The 17,832-nt window shown below is 39.6% G+C and overlaps 2 protein-coding genes across 4 annotated transcripts in view; one reads left to right on the top strand and one right to left on the bottom strand.

Moving 5' to 3' along the window:
* The first annotated feature begins 368 nt into the window (after positions 1–368).
* Positions 369–6,533, top strand: PFN2 (profilin 2). Of its 2 annotated transcripts, none has more exons than XM_012782847.2 (3): positions 369–699; positions 2,885–3,077; positions 4,848–6,533. In XM_012782847.2, the coding sequence occupies exons 1-3, from the start codon at positions 568–570 to the stop codon at positions 4,943–4,945; spliced, it is 423 nt and encodes a 140-aa protein (XP_012638301.1). In that variant the 5' UTR covers positions 369–567; the 3' UTR covers positions 4,946–6,533. The 2 variants fall into 2 exon arrangements, with proteins under 2 accessions (XP_012638301.1, XP_012638302.1); XM_012782848.2 differs by having other exon boundaries at positions 5,170–6,533.
* A 2,335-nt stretch (positions 6,534–8,868) lies between these two features.
* RNF13 (ring finger protein 13) overlaps positions 8,869–17,832 on the bottom strand; it is a 115,236-nt gene continuing 106,272 nt past the window's right edge. For both annotated transcript variants that reach the window (XM_012782846.3, XM_076004665.1), the window contains 2 exons: positions 11,064–11,144; positions 8,869–10,773 (listed from right to left, as the gene is read on the bottom strand). In XM_012782846.3, the coding sequence (XP_012638300.1) occupies positions 10,409–10,773; positions 11,064–11,144 (446 nt within the window). In that variant the 3' untranslated portion in view covers positions 8,869–10,408. The remainder of the gene's footprint in view (positions 10,774–11,063; positions 11,145–17,832) is intronic.

Below are 17,832 nucleotides of genomic sequence, written 5' to 3' on the forward strand. Positions count from 1 at the left end.
GTCCCTAGGGTGCTGAGTGCGACACGGGAGACGCCCTCTCCGTGGGACACGCGTGGGTCCGAGGTTCAGCCACCCCCACACCCTCGCCGCACCCGGTTGGCGCCTCCCGCACGTGGCAGCCGTGATTGTCCCGGGGCGGTATCCCTCCGCGCCCCCGCCTCGGTCTCCCCCCGCTCTTCCCGGGACCCTCCGTGTCCGAACGCCGCGGAAGGATCCCACGCACGCGCGCGCGCACGCCCGCCGGCGCCGCGGAGAACTAAGGGTGCTGCGGTAGGGAGCAGCTGCCGCTGCCAGCATTGCCGCTCCGCAGCCTCCCGCAGCTGGTTAGTCAGCCCCGGGGCTGCGGGCGGGCGGCCGAGCTGGGCGCGCTCCGCGGCTTGTCCCTCACCGCCGTACCCGCGTCCTCCCGCCGCAGCTCCTCGGGGAGGGGGGCGGTCGGTGCCTGCGCAGAGCCGCCTCCTCCCCGCCCCCGCCCCGCCTCCCCCCGCGCCGTCGCCGCCCGCTACCGCCGCCGCCGCTGCGCCTGCTGCTCCTCGCCGTCCCCGCTGCAGTGCGAAGGGCTCGAAGATGGCCGGTTGGCAGAGCTACGTGGATAACCTGATGTGCGATGGCTGCTGCCAGGAGGCCGCCATTGTCGGCTACTGCGACGCCAAATACGTCTGGGCAGCCACGGCCGGGGGCGTCTTCCAGAGCATTACGGTGAGGACCAGTGCCGGCTGGGACCCCGGTCGGGGTTGGCCGGCTGCGGGGGCGCCGCAGCGCGGGGCCAGGGCATGGAGGGCCGAGCCGGCAGGTGTGCGAGGCGGCAGGCGCCGAGGATGCGGCTGCTGGGCGGGCGGAGAGGCCGAGGCCCGGGGACGCCCCCTCGCCGGAGGCTGCGCTGACAGGTGGGGGTGGTGGCCGGTCTCCTGCCTGCCTGGTCCTGGTGTCCCCGGCGTTCCCAGCGCCGGTCCGGGTGCCTGGGTGGGGGAAGGGGGCACGCACCGGCTGGGGAGAGGGGGGCCTCCTTTTTCTGCCCCAGTGCGGTTCCTCTAGATCCCCTGGAAGCTCCGAGGCTTGCTTTGCTCGTCCCGGGGTGGAAGAGGGGGTCGGGGATCTGGGACGGGGCGCGCGGGCCCAGGTGGAGGGTACCCGGCGGCCCGGCCGCCCCTGGCTTCGTGGACAGCGCGCCGCCCGCGCCTCAGGCTGTGGGAGGCGGCGGCCGCGGCCCGGCCCCCGGGATTCTCGAAGCGACTTTGCGTAGGTTTGCCGGTGTCCAGGCCTTTGGGGCTTGCGAGAAATGTACGCCGACCGCGTAGGTGGATTCGTGAATCTCCACTTCAGCTCTGGCTCTATAGGTTGTTTTTTTTTTTTTTTTTTTTAATTCTCCAAGATGGCGAACTGCCATTGATTTCTCTCTTCCTCCTATGAAGATTCATCGATATACTGTTATACCCAGTTACGCAACATAGCTCTAAAAAGGGGATGCTTTTGGGGGCTTTCAGTAATCTGCGATGACTGGGGGGACACCTCACTTCTCCAAGTCCCTCCCTCTTTAGTGATGGTAGTAAAGGAGCTAATGCAGATTTATGCTTCACATTGCCTGATTTTCTTGTGACTTGATGGTTTTTGACTTGGTCGCCACATGTTTGGGTGAATATTTGTCACTAAGCCTCCAACTATGTTTATTGTTTTGCCTATTTCTGCCCAAGGATCTTTCTAAAATTGTGACAGTTGTGTGAAGTACCATTCCCCTAATTTCTTAGCCCCACGCTTTCTTCCCATCAAATGCCAAAATTCAAGTCCCCAGAATTAGGGGTGCTAATTTTTTTTTTAACTACTTAACATGGTTTAACTTTTAACTGTAGAACTCAGTCTAATAGTAGTACTTTAAGGTCTCCTTTACCCGCAGTGGACTACAATTCTTTTAGAGAACTGGCATCTGGTGATCAACTTCCCCTACCCCCCCCCCCCCACAGCCCTCTTGTCTTTGTGTGTGAGTTCCCGCTGTCTGGCTAGGAAGATTGCGGGAGTGTGCTTGGAAATGGCTGGGGCCTGCTATGACTCTGCAGTTCTGATGGGGGCGACGCCTTCCTTCTTATTCATGGAATGATAGAATGCACGTTTTCTTCTTTCCGGTTCTGGTGGCTACCTCAGTTTCTTTCCCAATCTCCCTCCATTTTCTTTATTCTTTTTACCATTGCCTACTGCAGTGCTGTAGACAGAATCCGCTTTGCGTTAGCCCAGAAGGAAAACTGATTACTGAGATGGGAGGGGAAGGGAAGTTGGAAAGAAAAAGGAGTGTGGCTAGAAAAATAGGAGGGAAATATGAATTTGGAAATGTGCTGAGTTCTAGGAATGGAAGTTCATACCATCAGGGATATTTCAAGTTATTCCAAGCAGAGGAGAAGTGAACAAATCTGCTAAGCACAGGCTTTATTTCAGTAGACTTTAAAACAACTTTAACTTTGATACAACATGACTAGCTATAATGTGACCGAATATGATAGACAGGCTGTGTTGAGTCTATAGCTTAATCTTTATCATTACATAAGCACTTTCAGGTACCACCTGATTTGATATAGTTTATAAATAACTCAAGTTTGTAGTTTGCCTAGTGTCAACTATCAGCCATTTATAATTCTTTCTATATATTTGTCTTTAGTTAGCAGACCACTCTGTTAACTGTGAAATCAAATTAACTGATAGTACATATGTAATCATGTAGGATTAAGTAATTAATCAGAAAAGACTGAATCTTGATTTTATATTAGTGAAATGTGGCTGTCTTGTAGTATTTGTGTAAACTTAGTACACAGTCTTTCCTGTTATATTGAGCCCTGAAAGGAATTAACTACAACTTCATGTTTTTTTTTCTTTTTCTTTTTTTTTTTGGGGGGGGCAGCCAATAGAAATAGATATGATTGTAGGAAAAGACCGGGAAGGTTTCTTTACCAACGGTTTAACTCTTGGCGCAAAGAAGTGCTCAGTGATCAGAGATAGTCTATATGTCGATGGTGACTGCACAATGGACATCCGGACAAAGAGTCAAGGTGGGGAGCCAACATACAACGTTGCTGTCGGCAGAGCTGGTAGAGGTAAGCAAAGTATTCTTTTGGTTTAAAAGTTGCATGCCACATTACAACTTATTAAGCAGTTTCTTTAACAGTTTGAATAAAAGTTAGTCCATAATGGCTATTAAGGTGGTTTTTGTGAACTGCCCAGCACTGAAGAGAAGTACTGCTTTAAATTTACCTACTCTACAGCAGCTGCACATGCAGCATGGCCTCAGATCCTGATTTTATTCTAAAATAGAACATTCATACCAACTCATTCCAGCTTTAGTGACCTTAAAATTAAAAGTCTCCTAAACTGCTTGACATGTCAAATGATGCTCCTACAGTGTATCAGATCATTAAATTGTTCAAATTATTTGATTATTTTAGTCCCTTTGAGTGTTTGACCTTTGGATGTCTCTCTTTTTTTTTTCTTTCTTGCTAGCATTGTGATTATTTCACTCAGCATAAAGAAGGAAAAATTAACATTGGTTCATTTTTCTATTAGGACCTTTGCTGGGGAAGAGAGCAATAGTTAGGTGAGGGTTTTTTAATAAGTTCATTTACTAAAATATTTTCAAAGACTAAGTGTGTCTGAGATTTAGATTTGAAAAGGAGAATTACATTTAGTTTTTATACCTGGTCCAAAAATTCTGGTGTCTCCAGACTATTGTCAACTTTATAGAAACTCTTCACTAAAGGAAGTCTCCCTATGTTATCCAAAAGAAACTTAAAATTGAGGTTGACATCTACTTGATTTATGAATACATTTAAATGTGTTATCCTATATGAATATTTTGTAAGAAAAGAGGGCTTCTGTAGCGCATACACAGCCTTGGCACATCTAATTTTAAGACTAGCTTTACCATGTGAAGGGACTTGAATCTATTTAATGCTAAGGTTCTGCCAACTCCCTGTGAATGTCCTCAAAGTTACACTTATTCTGGTTTGAGTTGATATTTATTAGTATTAATAGTAAAATTAGATAACTTTGAAACAGTAGACAAATCTCTCTAAACATTAGCTGTGCTCAAGAGATAAATATGCTAAAAAGCATTAACTATGAGACTTGAAACCAGAGTGAGATTTTCATACTGTACAGCACTACTGACATCTAGTGGCAGTGAATATAAAATCTGACATATACATATATTTTGGGGATAGAACTTTGAATAGCATCACAAAAGAGCCTGTTAGAAATAGTAAACCTATGTCAGGATTTTAGACTCTAAAACAAAGCTAGCACAGTGAGGATATCATTAAGCACAGCCTTAAATACATTTAATTTGGCCTTTTCTGAGTGGCACTGAAAATGCTATTTAAAATTTCATCTTCATTTTCCTTTGGAAGTAACAGACACACTAGCCTCACTGGTAAGACTTGTTTGTACTTATCAAGCATGTTAAATTTGGGGAGAATTTTTAAGTAAATACTCCAATTTTTTTAAGTTTATATTTTTGGGACAAGTAATAATGTGTATTAGTCACATCAACCAGAAATTTTTTGCCCTAAAGTAGAAGATAAATGATTGCACTTTTTCCACCCAGCTCTAGTGTAAAGATAGTTGTATAAAACTTTGCTGCTTTGTTGATTGGGCTTCCAGGATGCCGTCAGTTGTTAACTCTATTCTGTTTTTAGTACATTACAAGTTTGAAAGTTCTTCTTTTTGGAGATCTAATTGACTTCAGTGCTTGACAGTTCATGGAAAACTAGCTTAATGTTAACTTATTAATCGGGGTTCTGTCTGCTAAAACTTATGTGACTTTCTTGATTAACACTTCTTTTGAAACACTTTTCTTCTTTCTCTTTCAGTCTTGGTCTTTGTAATGGGAAAAGAAGGGGTCCATGGAGGCGGATTGAATAAGAAGGCATACTCAATGGCAAAATACTTGAGAGACTCTGGGTTCTAGCTGCTAGGCAGACTGTTAAGTATTAGGGGAAAATTGCTCTTAAACTTTCCTAGCTGTAAGCTTAAGTCTTAATTCTGGAAATTTTATTAGCAATGCAGGGTGATGGGGTATGAACCTGTGTCTCCTTTGTATCCCTCTGTTGGTGGGGAAAGGTGTCTTTCTTTCTGCCCTCCCCCGCTTAAATAATTCTGTTCACTTTTGTTTTGTTTCCTTGTGTACTCCAGCATTGGTTATAGTCATGGGAAAGGAAGGTGTCCACGGAGGCACACTTAACAAGAAAGCATATGAACTCGCTTTATACCTGAGGAGGTCTGATGTGTAAGCAGCCTCTCCCCATCTACCTAGCAACTGTCTTCATCACCACCCCAATTATGGTCACAATGCTGCCAAACTATAGATGGTAGCTAATTTTTCTTTACCTATTTTCTAATGTCATGATTCCTGTTTGCCCAATGGATCATTTGTATGTTAACAACTGTATGTAACCAACCCTTATCTGGCAACATAATTGCAGCACAACAATGATTTGCATGATACCTTGAAATTGGGGGGAGGGGCATGCCAAGTTGGGCATCACTTTGTCTTAGCAATTAATGGGATATTGATTACTAAAATAAGTTAATATTAAGCAAGGTGCCGGTTGTACAATCTCTAATTTGATCAATGTCTTTTCAGCACTTTGAGCATTTACTTGGCTCATTTAGTCTTCCTTTTGTAGCGCATGGTTGGGAGGAAAAAGTGCATGCATCTTTACTTCACTCCTCTCTTTTTCCCATCCCCTCTCTTTTGCACATAGGCATTTGGTTTGCTTCAATCTTCTTTTATGCAATGCTTGGTTTATTTTACCAATTAATACCCCTTTTGTTGATGAGCTATTGAGAGCTGCAGTAGTTTGCTTTTAGTGTTGTTGTTGCACTTGGCTAGAGACAAACCTTTTTTCATCGTGTCTACAAGACATATGAAGAGTGCAATGGCAAAACAAGAGCAAAAAGCACTTCCTCCCATCACCTTATGGTAACCATACTGATTGAATCCCCAGGGACATTCCATCATTGCAATAGCTCAGATTTTTGTTCCTGTCTTTTTCTTTGCACACCAGCTCTACTCTTAGTAAAACTGCAAAAGGCTGCCATTATGGACATTAGGTATCCCAACATAACCATCTGGAGTGTGTCCAGTTTGTTCTTCATAGGACCAATTTTTATTTGCAGCTTGAGTTTTTATATAAAGTTGCATTATTGTGGACTTGGCTGTCTTGTGATGAATTTTTTTCATATGTATTCTGTGCCATACAATTGTTAAAATGAACTGTTGCTATTGTGAGATGGATTTTAACTGACCTATTAAGGGTTTCTTTCGAATGGCACTACTTAGGGACATTCTAGTATTTGCTTCTATTGTTTGGGCCTTGTGGATAATGTACAGATTTAAAAACAAATCTTGTTGCTGATTTGTCCATTTCTTTCCCTGCACTTTGTTACATCTGGGATACAGTCTAACTCATCTGATTTAATATGCATTTAAAAAAATGCCATAACTATTAAACACCTTGTTTACAGACAGATGAAATAAATTTATTCCAACCAAATACTCCAGACTCCTGTTGTTTATATAAGTTGTTGGCTTACTGTTACAGTTGATTTTTGACACAATAGGAACATACAGAATAAGCCAAAGTCTGCTGCAGGCATAAAATTTTAAAATAAAAACATTGAGCTGATGGCCTACTTCATTTCATGTAATATTATAAATAAAATAAGTGCCTGAGAATTTATTTTTAATGGGCTTTGATCTATTACACATGGCTTTTAGTCATCTTAGGCTCATCTTCAGGCTTATGTGAGGAAAACTGACTTATCTGTGAGAAATATTTTCCTCTTCCTGCTGGTCTCTAGATATGAAATCTAGTGAGTAGTAAGGACTTCCATACCAAGAAGAGTTTCTGTACCATGTGGATTCTTCTGTGTTGAAATGTCATATGACTTTAGATTTGGAGACTGTATTAGCAGCCTGAAGTCAGCCAGCAGGGCTCCTCCCACGTAAGAGCAGAAGACACTCCTTAGGCAGCATATAATAGAAATGGGATGCTTTTGCATTTTCTGGCTTGGGAGTGACATGTTGACCATAGCTATGTAATAGGTTTAATCCCAGAGGCCATAAGATCCCTGGTATGTATTGAAGTTGAAAAAATATGTAAATTTAGGACTATTTGGAAAAATCATTATTACCATCAGCTATCAAACAGAAGCTTAAAGCAGGGGTACTCAAAAGTTAGTGGGCTTAAATGAAACTGAGGAGCTAGTTATAATGCAGATTTTGGACTTTGGGGTTTCATTATAGAGATGGAGATTCCATAAGCCCAAGAAACCCCTTTTTAGAAACAATCACTGGGTCAATCTGGTTCATTTTAAGTGCCTATCTGCTACCCCTTGAGAAATAGTGTGTTAGAGAATAGGAATTAATCTCTTTGCCTTACATAAAATATACTGGGCATAACTAATAATTTTTTTGACAAATTGTCAGGCATTAGTTCTGGATTTGTACATGTGGAATGTAAGGATTTGGGGCTGTTTTGGTAGTTGGACATACCCTAGGAATTGTAAAACAATAAATAACTTGGTATTAGCATCTTGATCTGTTAAAATCCTGGTTAAGGACAAATGGAAATTTGGTGGTTGGATTGTGATGATTTGAGATTTTACAGTAACATACATTCACACTTAAATTGTAAAGAACTATTAGGATGACTAATTATAGAAAGCAATAACCAAAATTGTGAAACCCTTAATGAATTAACCTATAAGTAGGCAAGGGGAGGGGTGTCTGAGTGTGTTAAAGAGTATGGATAGGGGAGTAGGAGAAGGTAAATGTTATTAAAATAGTAAATAATTAATCTCATTGGTCTTCTATGTACAATTTCAATAGAAAAACATTTATGGAAATATATACATGTGTACTTTGTACTTAGTTCTCAGAATTTTGCTTATGGAGAGGAAGCTATACAAATTTGTATACCAGAATGTCCATCACATGGCATTACTTACATTAACCAAATTTAGAAAACTTCTACAAGGTTCAGCTTTAAGGGGTATGGGTTGAATAAACATGTCCATAGGACAAAATAGTCATTGAAGAATGACACAAGAAAATGCTCACCAATGAATGTTAAGTAATATGAGGATATAAAAAGGCATTGCATACAGAGTAAATATAGTATCTAATACACATGTGTTTTACATATGTGTTTCTGAAGGCAATATATTAAGATAACTTCTTCTCTGGGATAGGTTTCCAGGGACTATTTTGATTTCGAATGTTTTAAATGTTATTGTTATAATCAGAAAAATTTTAAGTTAGGGTTTTTTTTTTAATAGAAATTAGATTTTAATTTTACTGTCCTACTCAAAAAGCTGTATGGTTATACTGTGAAATTACATAAGATTTCAAGTGACTATTAAGAGAAGTAATAATACACACTAGTGCTGTTAAATAAGGTACTTCATGTTTTTTTTTCACAACTAAAAGTAATAATTTGGAATTCCAACACTAATTTGTTTTTTTAACTTAAAGGAACCAGCTTCTTGATTTGAACTGTGGATTAAGGACTGAGGGAATACAACATCTAATATAATTATAGTGTTACATGGTACTATGACTTTTAACTTTCCCTTTTTACCTTAAAATATTATTTTAGGTATGATTTTTATTTAATGATCATTTTAAAAGCTATTTTTACTGTACATTTATGTGCCTGACACAGAACACAATGTTTTGTCTTCACACTCTACCTTAGGTTGGTTAAATTATGCAAATGATCAACAGATTTAAAAAGGTTAGAGCCATACAATTATGCCATATTGCAAACTGTTTACCATGGTAAACTCCGATGTCTTATTTCTCAGGCCTGTGTTTTATTTCTTTAAAAAAAAAAAAGGGGGAACAGGGATGAAGTGATACCAGGCAGTTGATACTGAATCTTTTATTTTTCAAAGTAGAAATACCATTTTTTTTTTACTGATTATAAACATTAAAAAAAATAATTTAGAATGACATTTCCCCTTCTAGCTTTCTTTTAAAATAAAAGTTTTTACAAGAAAAGGCTCCATATACCTGGTATACTTATTCTATACCATGCTTTTATTCATGTCAGATCTATATATCTACTTTATTCTTTCAAGGCTATATAGAAGTCTACTATAAAGATGTGCCATAATTTACAGTAAGATAATGTACACTGCTTTTGAAAGATTTGGGCTGTAGTCTTAACTTTTTTGGGTATTACCCAGTTGCCTGATGATGCCAGTTCTAAGGTGATGTTTGTTTATATGACTTCAGTCATTATCCCTTGATAGCATATAAATAAGGATAATGTGGTAAGTAAAAATACTACAGTAGAACAAACACTTACTGGTTCTTAAAGTGGAAAACATGTTTATTAACATTCAGACTCCCCTCTTACAAGGCCGTATAAAAGTTCTTATTAGCATTTTGATTATACATTAGTCTACATTTTCTACATAGTTACAATGATGTATAATTTAGCCTTTCATAATACATTGTTTCAATACATCATTAGTTCTGTTAAACATAAGCACTTTTTTTACTTTTAAATTTAATACTTGAACAATTTCCTCTGTACATAGTTTAGCAGGGCTATTTAGTATAAGTTGCTCTTTATTAAGAGGTATATGATCTGAGTATTAGCAGTTGCTGAAAGTTTGGTGTCTTTATGCAGCATTTTCTTTTTGCTTTGATCACAACACAAAACCCTTAAGGATACTGAAATTCAGTAAGTAAAGTCCAGAGCTATTACTTTAGCTGCTGAATCAAATTTATACATAACACTATAGAATTAAAAACCTTAAAAAAAAAAAACAACTTTTGAAATCTGCACTAATATAGACTGTTCCTATCAGGATAAAACTACTTGAGAATAGGAAGGAAAAAGCTTTCAGTTTCTTTGTGCTGATAAGAAAAATGCTAAATTACCTGTTACCTCTCACTAATGATGGCAATTTGGGGAAATAGCAGAACAAACACATTCCAACTCAACAACTCTAGGTAACTTCATGGAGGTGGAAGTTGGCTTAGTTCATGCTAGTGGCCACAGCACTGACCTCGTGTGTGAAACACAAAACATTTGCATACTCTGATCTAGATCTTAATTGCAAACTATATTGAGGATTTTAAAAAATATATTTTGGCTATATTTCATTCCAAAAGAACTGATTTGATGCTTGAGTTACAGCACCAGTCTATTATTACTTATTGGTGAAATGAAGTACACTCCTGCAGATAAGTACTGGATCAAAAAGCCTGTTTCAGTAATCCAATTAAACTGTAGAATACTAAAAGTAAGTTATTTCTACAGAAATCTCTGAAGGGAGCAAAAAAAAAAAATCAAATTACAGTATATACCTAAATAAACATTTTAAAGGGAAAATACCAACCTCATTCTGAAGGTCAAACGGTATTTGCTATGTTGTAATCCCGTTCACCATTAGGCTGCAATTGGACCACGACACTATGTTCATTAATTTCATTTTCTGCATCACTACTGTCAGTCTCTTCATTGTCATCTTCCTCATAGTCTGAAGATTCTGTCATGTTCTGATGTGAGTGGGATTCGGACAAAGCCCCAAATGACTGGGCACTGACGGAAGCTAAAGGTCTAAGTAAAGGGGTATGTTCTGACACTTCATTTTCTTCTTGACTACTATCTGTGTCTGAGTCTGAATCGCCTTGAGAAGGAACAACTTTTTGCTTGCAGACTGGACAGGTTTTTTTGGTTTTAGTTAGCCAAGGGTCTACACACTTGCAGTGATAAGCTGTTGAAACAAATTATACATCTTTAGTTAATATGCTGTGGTTGAGGACATATTAATATTTAATCTCTTGTCATATTCAGTGTTTTGTATGCATCATGTAGGGACAGCAGGAGAAAAAAAGTTTGTAAGTTTTTATAAATATATCTCCATTCTTTAATGAGACCACTAATTAGTATAGGGCCTAGCTTACTGAGTGCTAACAACCATTTTCTGTCTCTTCCCCAGTAATATTAAACCTGAATATGAATTAGTCTGTATGTAAATTCAAAGCAGTATGTAATTACTCATACCATGGGAACAGGGAAGGATTCTGAGCTTGTCTCCATCTTCATATTCATCCAAACAAATTGCACATACATCATACTCATCTCCTGTAACAGAAAATTATAAATAAAATATGTAGAGAAGTATTTTTAAGTTTTCAAACTTTTCAAGTTAAGTCTTCCCTGTTATTTTAAATGCTTTTTAATTTATTTTTAAATGATGACTTTTGTTTTTTGTCAGACTCAAAGATTTACTTTGCTATTCAAGTTCCAGGACCTGAAGTTTTAATAAGAATCATTTAAGTAACTGTATTCAAATCCTAGTTTTGAAATATTTTATGCTGAAGAACAAAATTTTTGACTGTTAACATTTCTCAAAGTCTTCGGATCATTTTTAAAATAAAAATGGAAACATATTAGAACATAATAAGCCAGTTTGAAATGAGACACACTGGGCTTCATATCTCCAAAGTTGACCAGTTCTGTGGTACTTGACAAATTGCTTAGCCTTTGACATCCAGTTCTTTATCTTTAAAAAGATTTTATCTAGCTTGCAGGTTGTGAGGATGAAATGAGGTGATATGAAGAAAGGGCCAGGTACACAGTATTCAATACTATCATTGCCATTTTAATTGTATTACTGTTGAATTTATCACCTTTATAATCATGGAATTTTACTAATTCATAACTTTTTGGAGTTCTAGTGTAGTTAAAAGTCTTTAAAGGAACTGGCAGTCTTTTAATACATCAGTTGGCATAGGCACCACTGTGATTACTTTCAATTCAGTGTTTTCCATTAAATAAATGTTAGATAAAAACTTATAAAAATCTCAAGGAGCCAAAGACAGTTAAATTCATTGCCTATCACACAAAGGGACAACCACCTTAGGAGACATATCAGAAATAAATAGCCATTGTCTGAATATATACTCTGGATGAACATGACAAATAAAAAACAGAATGATATTTATTTTGAAACAATCTCTTTAATGTTTTCTAGTTATTTAAAACAGCACCTTCAAGGGAAGTCCTAAATAGAAAGCTTTAATGAGAATTATTTTTTGTACAGTATCTTGAATTTGGTTACTAAAGTATCACCTATCAAATATATTCTATAAGAAATACATGTATACATATGTTAGAAACTCGTGTAGAATTTGATGAGACTGATTAGACTCAACTATTAGAAAACTAAAAGACTCCTGATATAGCTATAATTATTTGTAATTATGCAGATGATGCATTTTCATGGACTTTGAGGACAGACTATTCTAATATATTAAGCAATTCAGTCATGACTGATTTCTCATACAAATCAAACTTTCAGTCTCATCACCTTGTGAAAATAAAAACAGGTAAAATTAATAGAGATGAACAGGAATAGACTGTGGCTCAAAGCTGTGCCAAGGCTCTAAGGTTCATTTTATTAAGGTAGGGAGATTATTGGTATTATCCACATAGGCCCAGTGTGATCATAAGGGTTCTTAAAAGTGGAGGAGAGAGGCAGAACAGTTCAGAGTCAGGGGGATGTGACTGTGGATGAATGGTCAGGGAGATGCAACTATTGGCTTTGAATGTGAGGGGAAGGAGGGTTACAAGCCAAGGAATGTTGAGTGGCCTCTAGAAGCTAGAAAAGGTAAGGAAATAGTTTCTCCCCTGGAACCTCCAGAAAGTAATGCAGCCCTGACAACACCTTCATTTTAGCCCCATGAGACCTGTGTCAGACTTTTAACCTATAGATGATAAATTTATGCTGTTTTAAGCCACTATGGTTGTGGTAATTTATTACCACAGAAATAGGAAACAAATATAGGTAGTATTTGTGTGAGTTATCTTTAAATGTATGGAATTTATGCTTTGGAGTCACTGATCTTTGATACCATCTTTGAATTGTTTCAAATGATAGATTTATATTAATCTCCCATATTTTCTTGCCATAGCACTTACTTTGAAGATGACAGGTCAAGACTCAAAGGTGTAGTTTGTGATAATGAATCAGATTGGAGTCTAGTGCTCTATAGAATATTAACCCCCATGGCCTTGGACTTGTGATAAAATGGTAAGGCGTATATTAGAATGCCTTGGGATCCTATCCTGGTCCTTTTATTAGGTATGTAACCTTCTACAAGACACTTACCATCTTTATGTTTCTGTATTCTCAAAGGCAAAACAAAAATATTAACATATCTATGTCTTAGGGTTCTTGTGAGGATTAAAAGAGATAATGCAAGTAGAGTTCTTTATATAGTGTTGAGCACATATAGTACCCTCTCAACCAATTTACAGCTGATAAAACTAGCTAACAGGCATACTGACTTATCACATGGCATAAGGCTGTGGCTAGGAGGCTCTAATACCAACTTTGTGCTTCTGTCCCACCAGATGAACTGTATGCTTACAAAAAGCTAATGACAGTGATCATAGAACCTATTTGCTATACTCAGAGTAATTATGAAACTTCAGCCCCTTGATCTGGGAGCATAAAAGACTACTGGTTTTATGTGAAAGCTAGGTTGAATGCAATAGAAACATTTTAAAAAGCTAGTTGCTCCCCTCTTCTCATCCCTAGTTAAAATGTGGTTAAATTGGGCATGGGTAAGAAAACTAAAAGACAGGACAAACTTATATATCAATAAAAAGCATGAATGAAAGCAGAATCCAGTTCTTGTCTCACTTTGAGTACTTGAAACTAATAATGGTAGAAAATGCATCATGTATCATGACAACTGGGAAATCCAGTCAGTGGATTCATACACAAAAGGCTGCTGTCCAACATAAAACAACTATGGAGTGGACTTATATTTATATTTAACTTAAAGATAAGTTTAGGACTTCATACGTTATTGTGATTTACAATTTTAGTAGAGTGTAATAATTTTCTACTGGTTCTGGTAGTGCTTAATAAATGTTACTTTTGTTACTATTAGCCTTATGCTAGAAAATTCTATTCCTTAATATAAAATTGTAGTTCTCAATTGGAGACAATTTTGCCCCCCAGGGATGATATCTGGAGACATTTTTGGTTTTTACATCTGAGAGTTGGTGTTGCTGGCATCTAGTGGATCAGGGATGCTGCTGAATACCCTATAAGGTACTGGACACCCCCTCAAACAGAATTATCCCATCTAAAATGTCAATAGTGCTGTGGCTGAAAAACTCTGATATAAGCTACTCAAGGCTAATTTGCTAGTTCTTTAGTGGATATGATGTTAGAAGTTGAGGGAGGAGTAAGAATCATGTCTGTTATGTAAAACTATCTGGAAACACTGCTGTCTGTAATGTTTTTGGCATTGTTTGAATAAAGTTTCAGAAAAATTTCATGAAGCTGCTTTTTTTAAAGTCTCATCAGAAGATGGCTGACCAGAGACACCAGGTGCCAGATCGTCTCATAACGAAGGAAAAGTTTTAGATGAAAAAGAAAAAAAAAAAAGTAAACATAGATCGGGTATAATTCCAAGGGAAAAGTGCCAAAACCTACAGGAGATTCCACAGGAAGAAGTTGCAGAACAGAACAAGGAGCAAAAAATTGGCAGCGATAACCCCTGAGAGGCTTTGAGTCCAGCGAAAAGGGTAGGTAGAGCAGTTTGTTTCTTCTTCCCTCACATCTCTAGAAGTTGGCAGGCTCCTAAGCTGCTGGTGAGCCTTTCTACCCTCAGGAGCCCAAAAGCTGCTGCCATCAGTGAACTGGGAGCTTCTTGAAGACAACGCACCAGACTACCAGCCCCTTTGGGGCACGTCCCATCACCACTGACCTGAGCTGAAATGGCAGACCATATTGCTTCTCCATCCACTGTATGCCTCTGTCCTCCCCAGAAGGCTTCAGCCCCTAGCTTTTGTCTTGCTCATTCCCAAACATTTCCCTACTGCGGCCCAGACTGCAGGAGCCACGGGGGGGCCAGTGTGTCCCAGGGGATCTGCATGACTCCAGAACCTGGGTGTTTCAGACAGATTGCCTTCTAGAGATAAGGACAGAGATGACCAGAGTGCTAGCTTCCTCCATTCAGACTTCCTCTCTTGCCCCTCCACTGCCCACAGCTGCTATACACCTGAGCCAGGGCTCTCAAGAGCTGCTGCCTCCCCTCTGTCAGTGCATCCACAACAAAGGGGCTTCCACCGAGAGTGGGGCTCATACTTTTCCTCTTAAAGACCTGCAACAGACTAAAGAATGCTCAGACTGTGAGCTCCTTGTTCACTGGCCCTCCCTGGTGCTGCTTGCCTGGCTGCTCCATCAGAGCAGGGCACACCCCGAAGTCAAGGGACAAACTTGCTTGAGTACCCCATAGGCAACTTGGGACCAGCACGCTTCTTCCTGGCATGGTCCAGGACTGATTGTGGGTCGTAGGAACAGGCCCACAGGCCACGTTACATACCTCCAGGACTCAAACGTGCTGCTTGGGAGCACAGATGGAGATTTGTGAACTAATCTCAGGAGGTGAGGGAGCCTGCATGGGCAGAACTGAAAAGAGAGCATGGTATGGACCCCAGCTGCAGCACAATCAGAGTACCCTTCTCCCCACAGGAAAGCTGCACTCCAAAACCAGGGTGGGATCCTGGACAGGAAGCTCCTTGCCCTCCGTGCCACTATAGGGGAATCTTAGCTAGTTTGAGCTCCTGCCTGCTGGCAGACATCGGAGGGAAATTGTGTAACAAAAGAGGGGAAAGGAGCAAAATATGCTCCTGATGCAGCCAGGTTGTGAATCTCAGATCGCCCCATTCCAACAAGCACACTTTCCCAAGAAGTTTGGGGACAGATCTTTGACCCCTGCCGAAAAAGCTACCTTTCCAGCTTTTGTGGAGCCAGCTCCACCCAGCCTCACTCCCCTACCTGCCTCTGCTGTGGTGGAGAATAAGGAATTACATGAAAGTCTCAAAGCCCTACCCACCACCTGGGGCATTCAAGTGCTTCTCTTGATAGGCTAGAGCCGATCACAGGTCCTCCAAACAACACTGAAGCTTGTTCCTTCTGGCAAGCACCACCTACTGACAGGGAGGCCAATTTTCACAGCCCTTTACAGTATTTACTGACTTAGTCATACAGGGTGTGGTTCATTCTTGCCCACAAGCACCACCTATTGTCTCAGAGACTAAATGAGGCATGCCAATACAATTCACACTGTTAAGATGACCATGGGGATGGGGAAAGAGAAGGGATTTCAAAGACCTCCATCCACCCTTATCACAAAGAGGGAATCTGCCCACACATATAGCTCACCACTGCTACAGCCTACAACCAGTAACTGAGAAAACCACTACACTAAGGATATAACCATGGTATCCATCCAGATACTAGATAGCCATCAAAGTATGCACAAGCAAAGCCAAAGGTTCTTACCCAACATATGCTACTGACACAACTTTATGAGTGAGGGGGGAGAAAAACAGCCCCATCTAAAGAAAAAAAAATCCAAAAATAAGAAGTGACAGCTGTTCCTGATGAGAAACAATCAGCAAAAGAACTCCAAAAGTATGAAAAATCAAAGCAAAAGGACACCCCAGAAAGGGAACACAAATGGATATCAACCAAAATGAAAATATTGAAATGACAGATAAAGAATTCCCAATGTGAATTATAAGGAAGCTCAGTGAAATCCAAGAGAAAATGGAAAACCAACTCAAAAGAAACTAGAAAAACAATTCAGGAAATGGTTCAAAAATTCACTAAAGAGATCAACGTATATTTTTAAAAAAACAGAATTTCTGGAAATGAAATAGTCATTTAAGGAAATACAAAACACAGTGGAAAGTTTTAAAATAGACTAGATAAGACAGAAGAAAGAATTTCAGAGCTTGAAGACAACTCTTTCAAATTGAGTAAAAAATAACAGAGAATTAAGAGGAATGAACAAAGCCTAGAAGAAACAGGGGATTAATGTAGAACAACCAAATATAAGCATTATAGGCATCCCTAAGGGTGAAGAAAATGCACAAGGGCTGGAAAACCTATTTGAGGGAATAATTGAGGAAAACTTCCCTGGTCTTGCCAGAGATTTAACATTCAGGTACATGAAGCTCAATGAACACCTGGGAGATTCATTGCAAAGAGGCAATCACCAAGAAACATAGTCATCAGATGGGCCAAAATAAAAATAAAGGAGGATCTCCTGAGAGCTGTAAGACAAAAACATCAAGTAACTTAGAAAGGAAAACCTATTAGGCTAACTGCAGACTTCTCAACTGACACCTTACCAGCCAGAAGGGATTGGAGCTCCATCTTCAATCTTAACAGAACAACTGCCAGCCTACAATTTTTTAGCATGCGAAACTAAGTTTCATATATGAAGGAGAAATAAAGACTTTTCCAGACAAGCAAACACTTGAGAGAATCTGTCAAGACCAGACCTGAACTGCAGGAAATACTCAGAACTGCATTATACATAGATCTGCACAACAGATACCCACCAGTGTAAAACCACCCAAAAGCTAAAGCTCAGAGCTCATATAAAACAATAGCACAAGAGGTAAAACAAAACAATAAGGTGCTACCAAACAGGATGAACAGAAAAGCATCCCATATATCAATTCTACTGATCAGTGTGAATGGTCTGAATGTCCCAGTCCAGAGACACAGCATGGCTGAATGGATGAAAAAAACAACCTAAGTATCTGCTGTCTCCAGGAAACAAATCTAACCCACAGGGATTCATACAGACTCAAGATGAAGGGATGGAAAAAAATATTCCATGCAAATAGAAACCAAAAGAAAGCAGGTATAGCCATTCTCATATCAGATAAAATAGACTTTAAATCAACAACAGTAAAGAAAAACAAAGATGGTTACTATATAATGTTAAAGGGA

The sequence above is a fragment of the Microcebus murinus genome, chromosome 1 (assembly GCF_040939455.1).
Source record: "Microcebus murinus isolate Inina chromosome 1, M.murinus_Inina_mat1.0, whole genome shotgun sequence".
Classification (NCBI taxonomy): Eukaryota; Metazoa; Chordata; class Mammalia; order Primates; family Cheirogaleidae; genus Microcebus; species Microcebus murinus.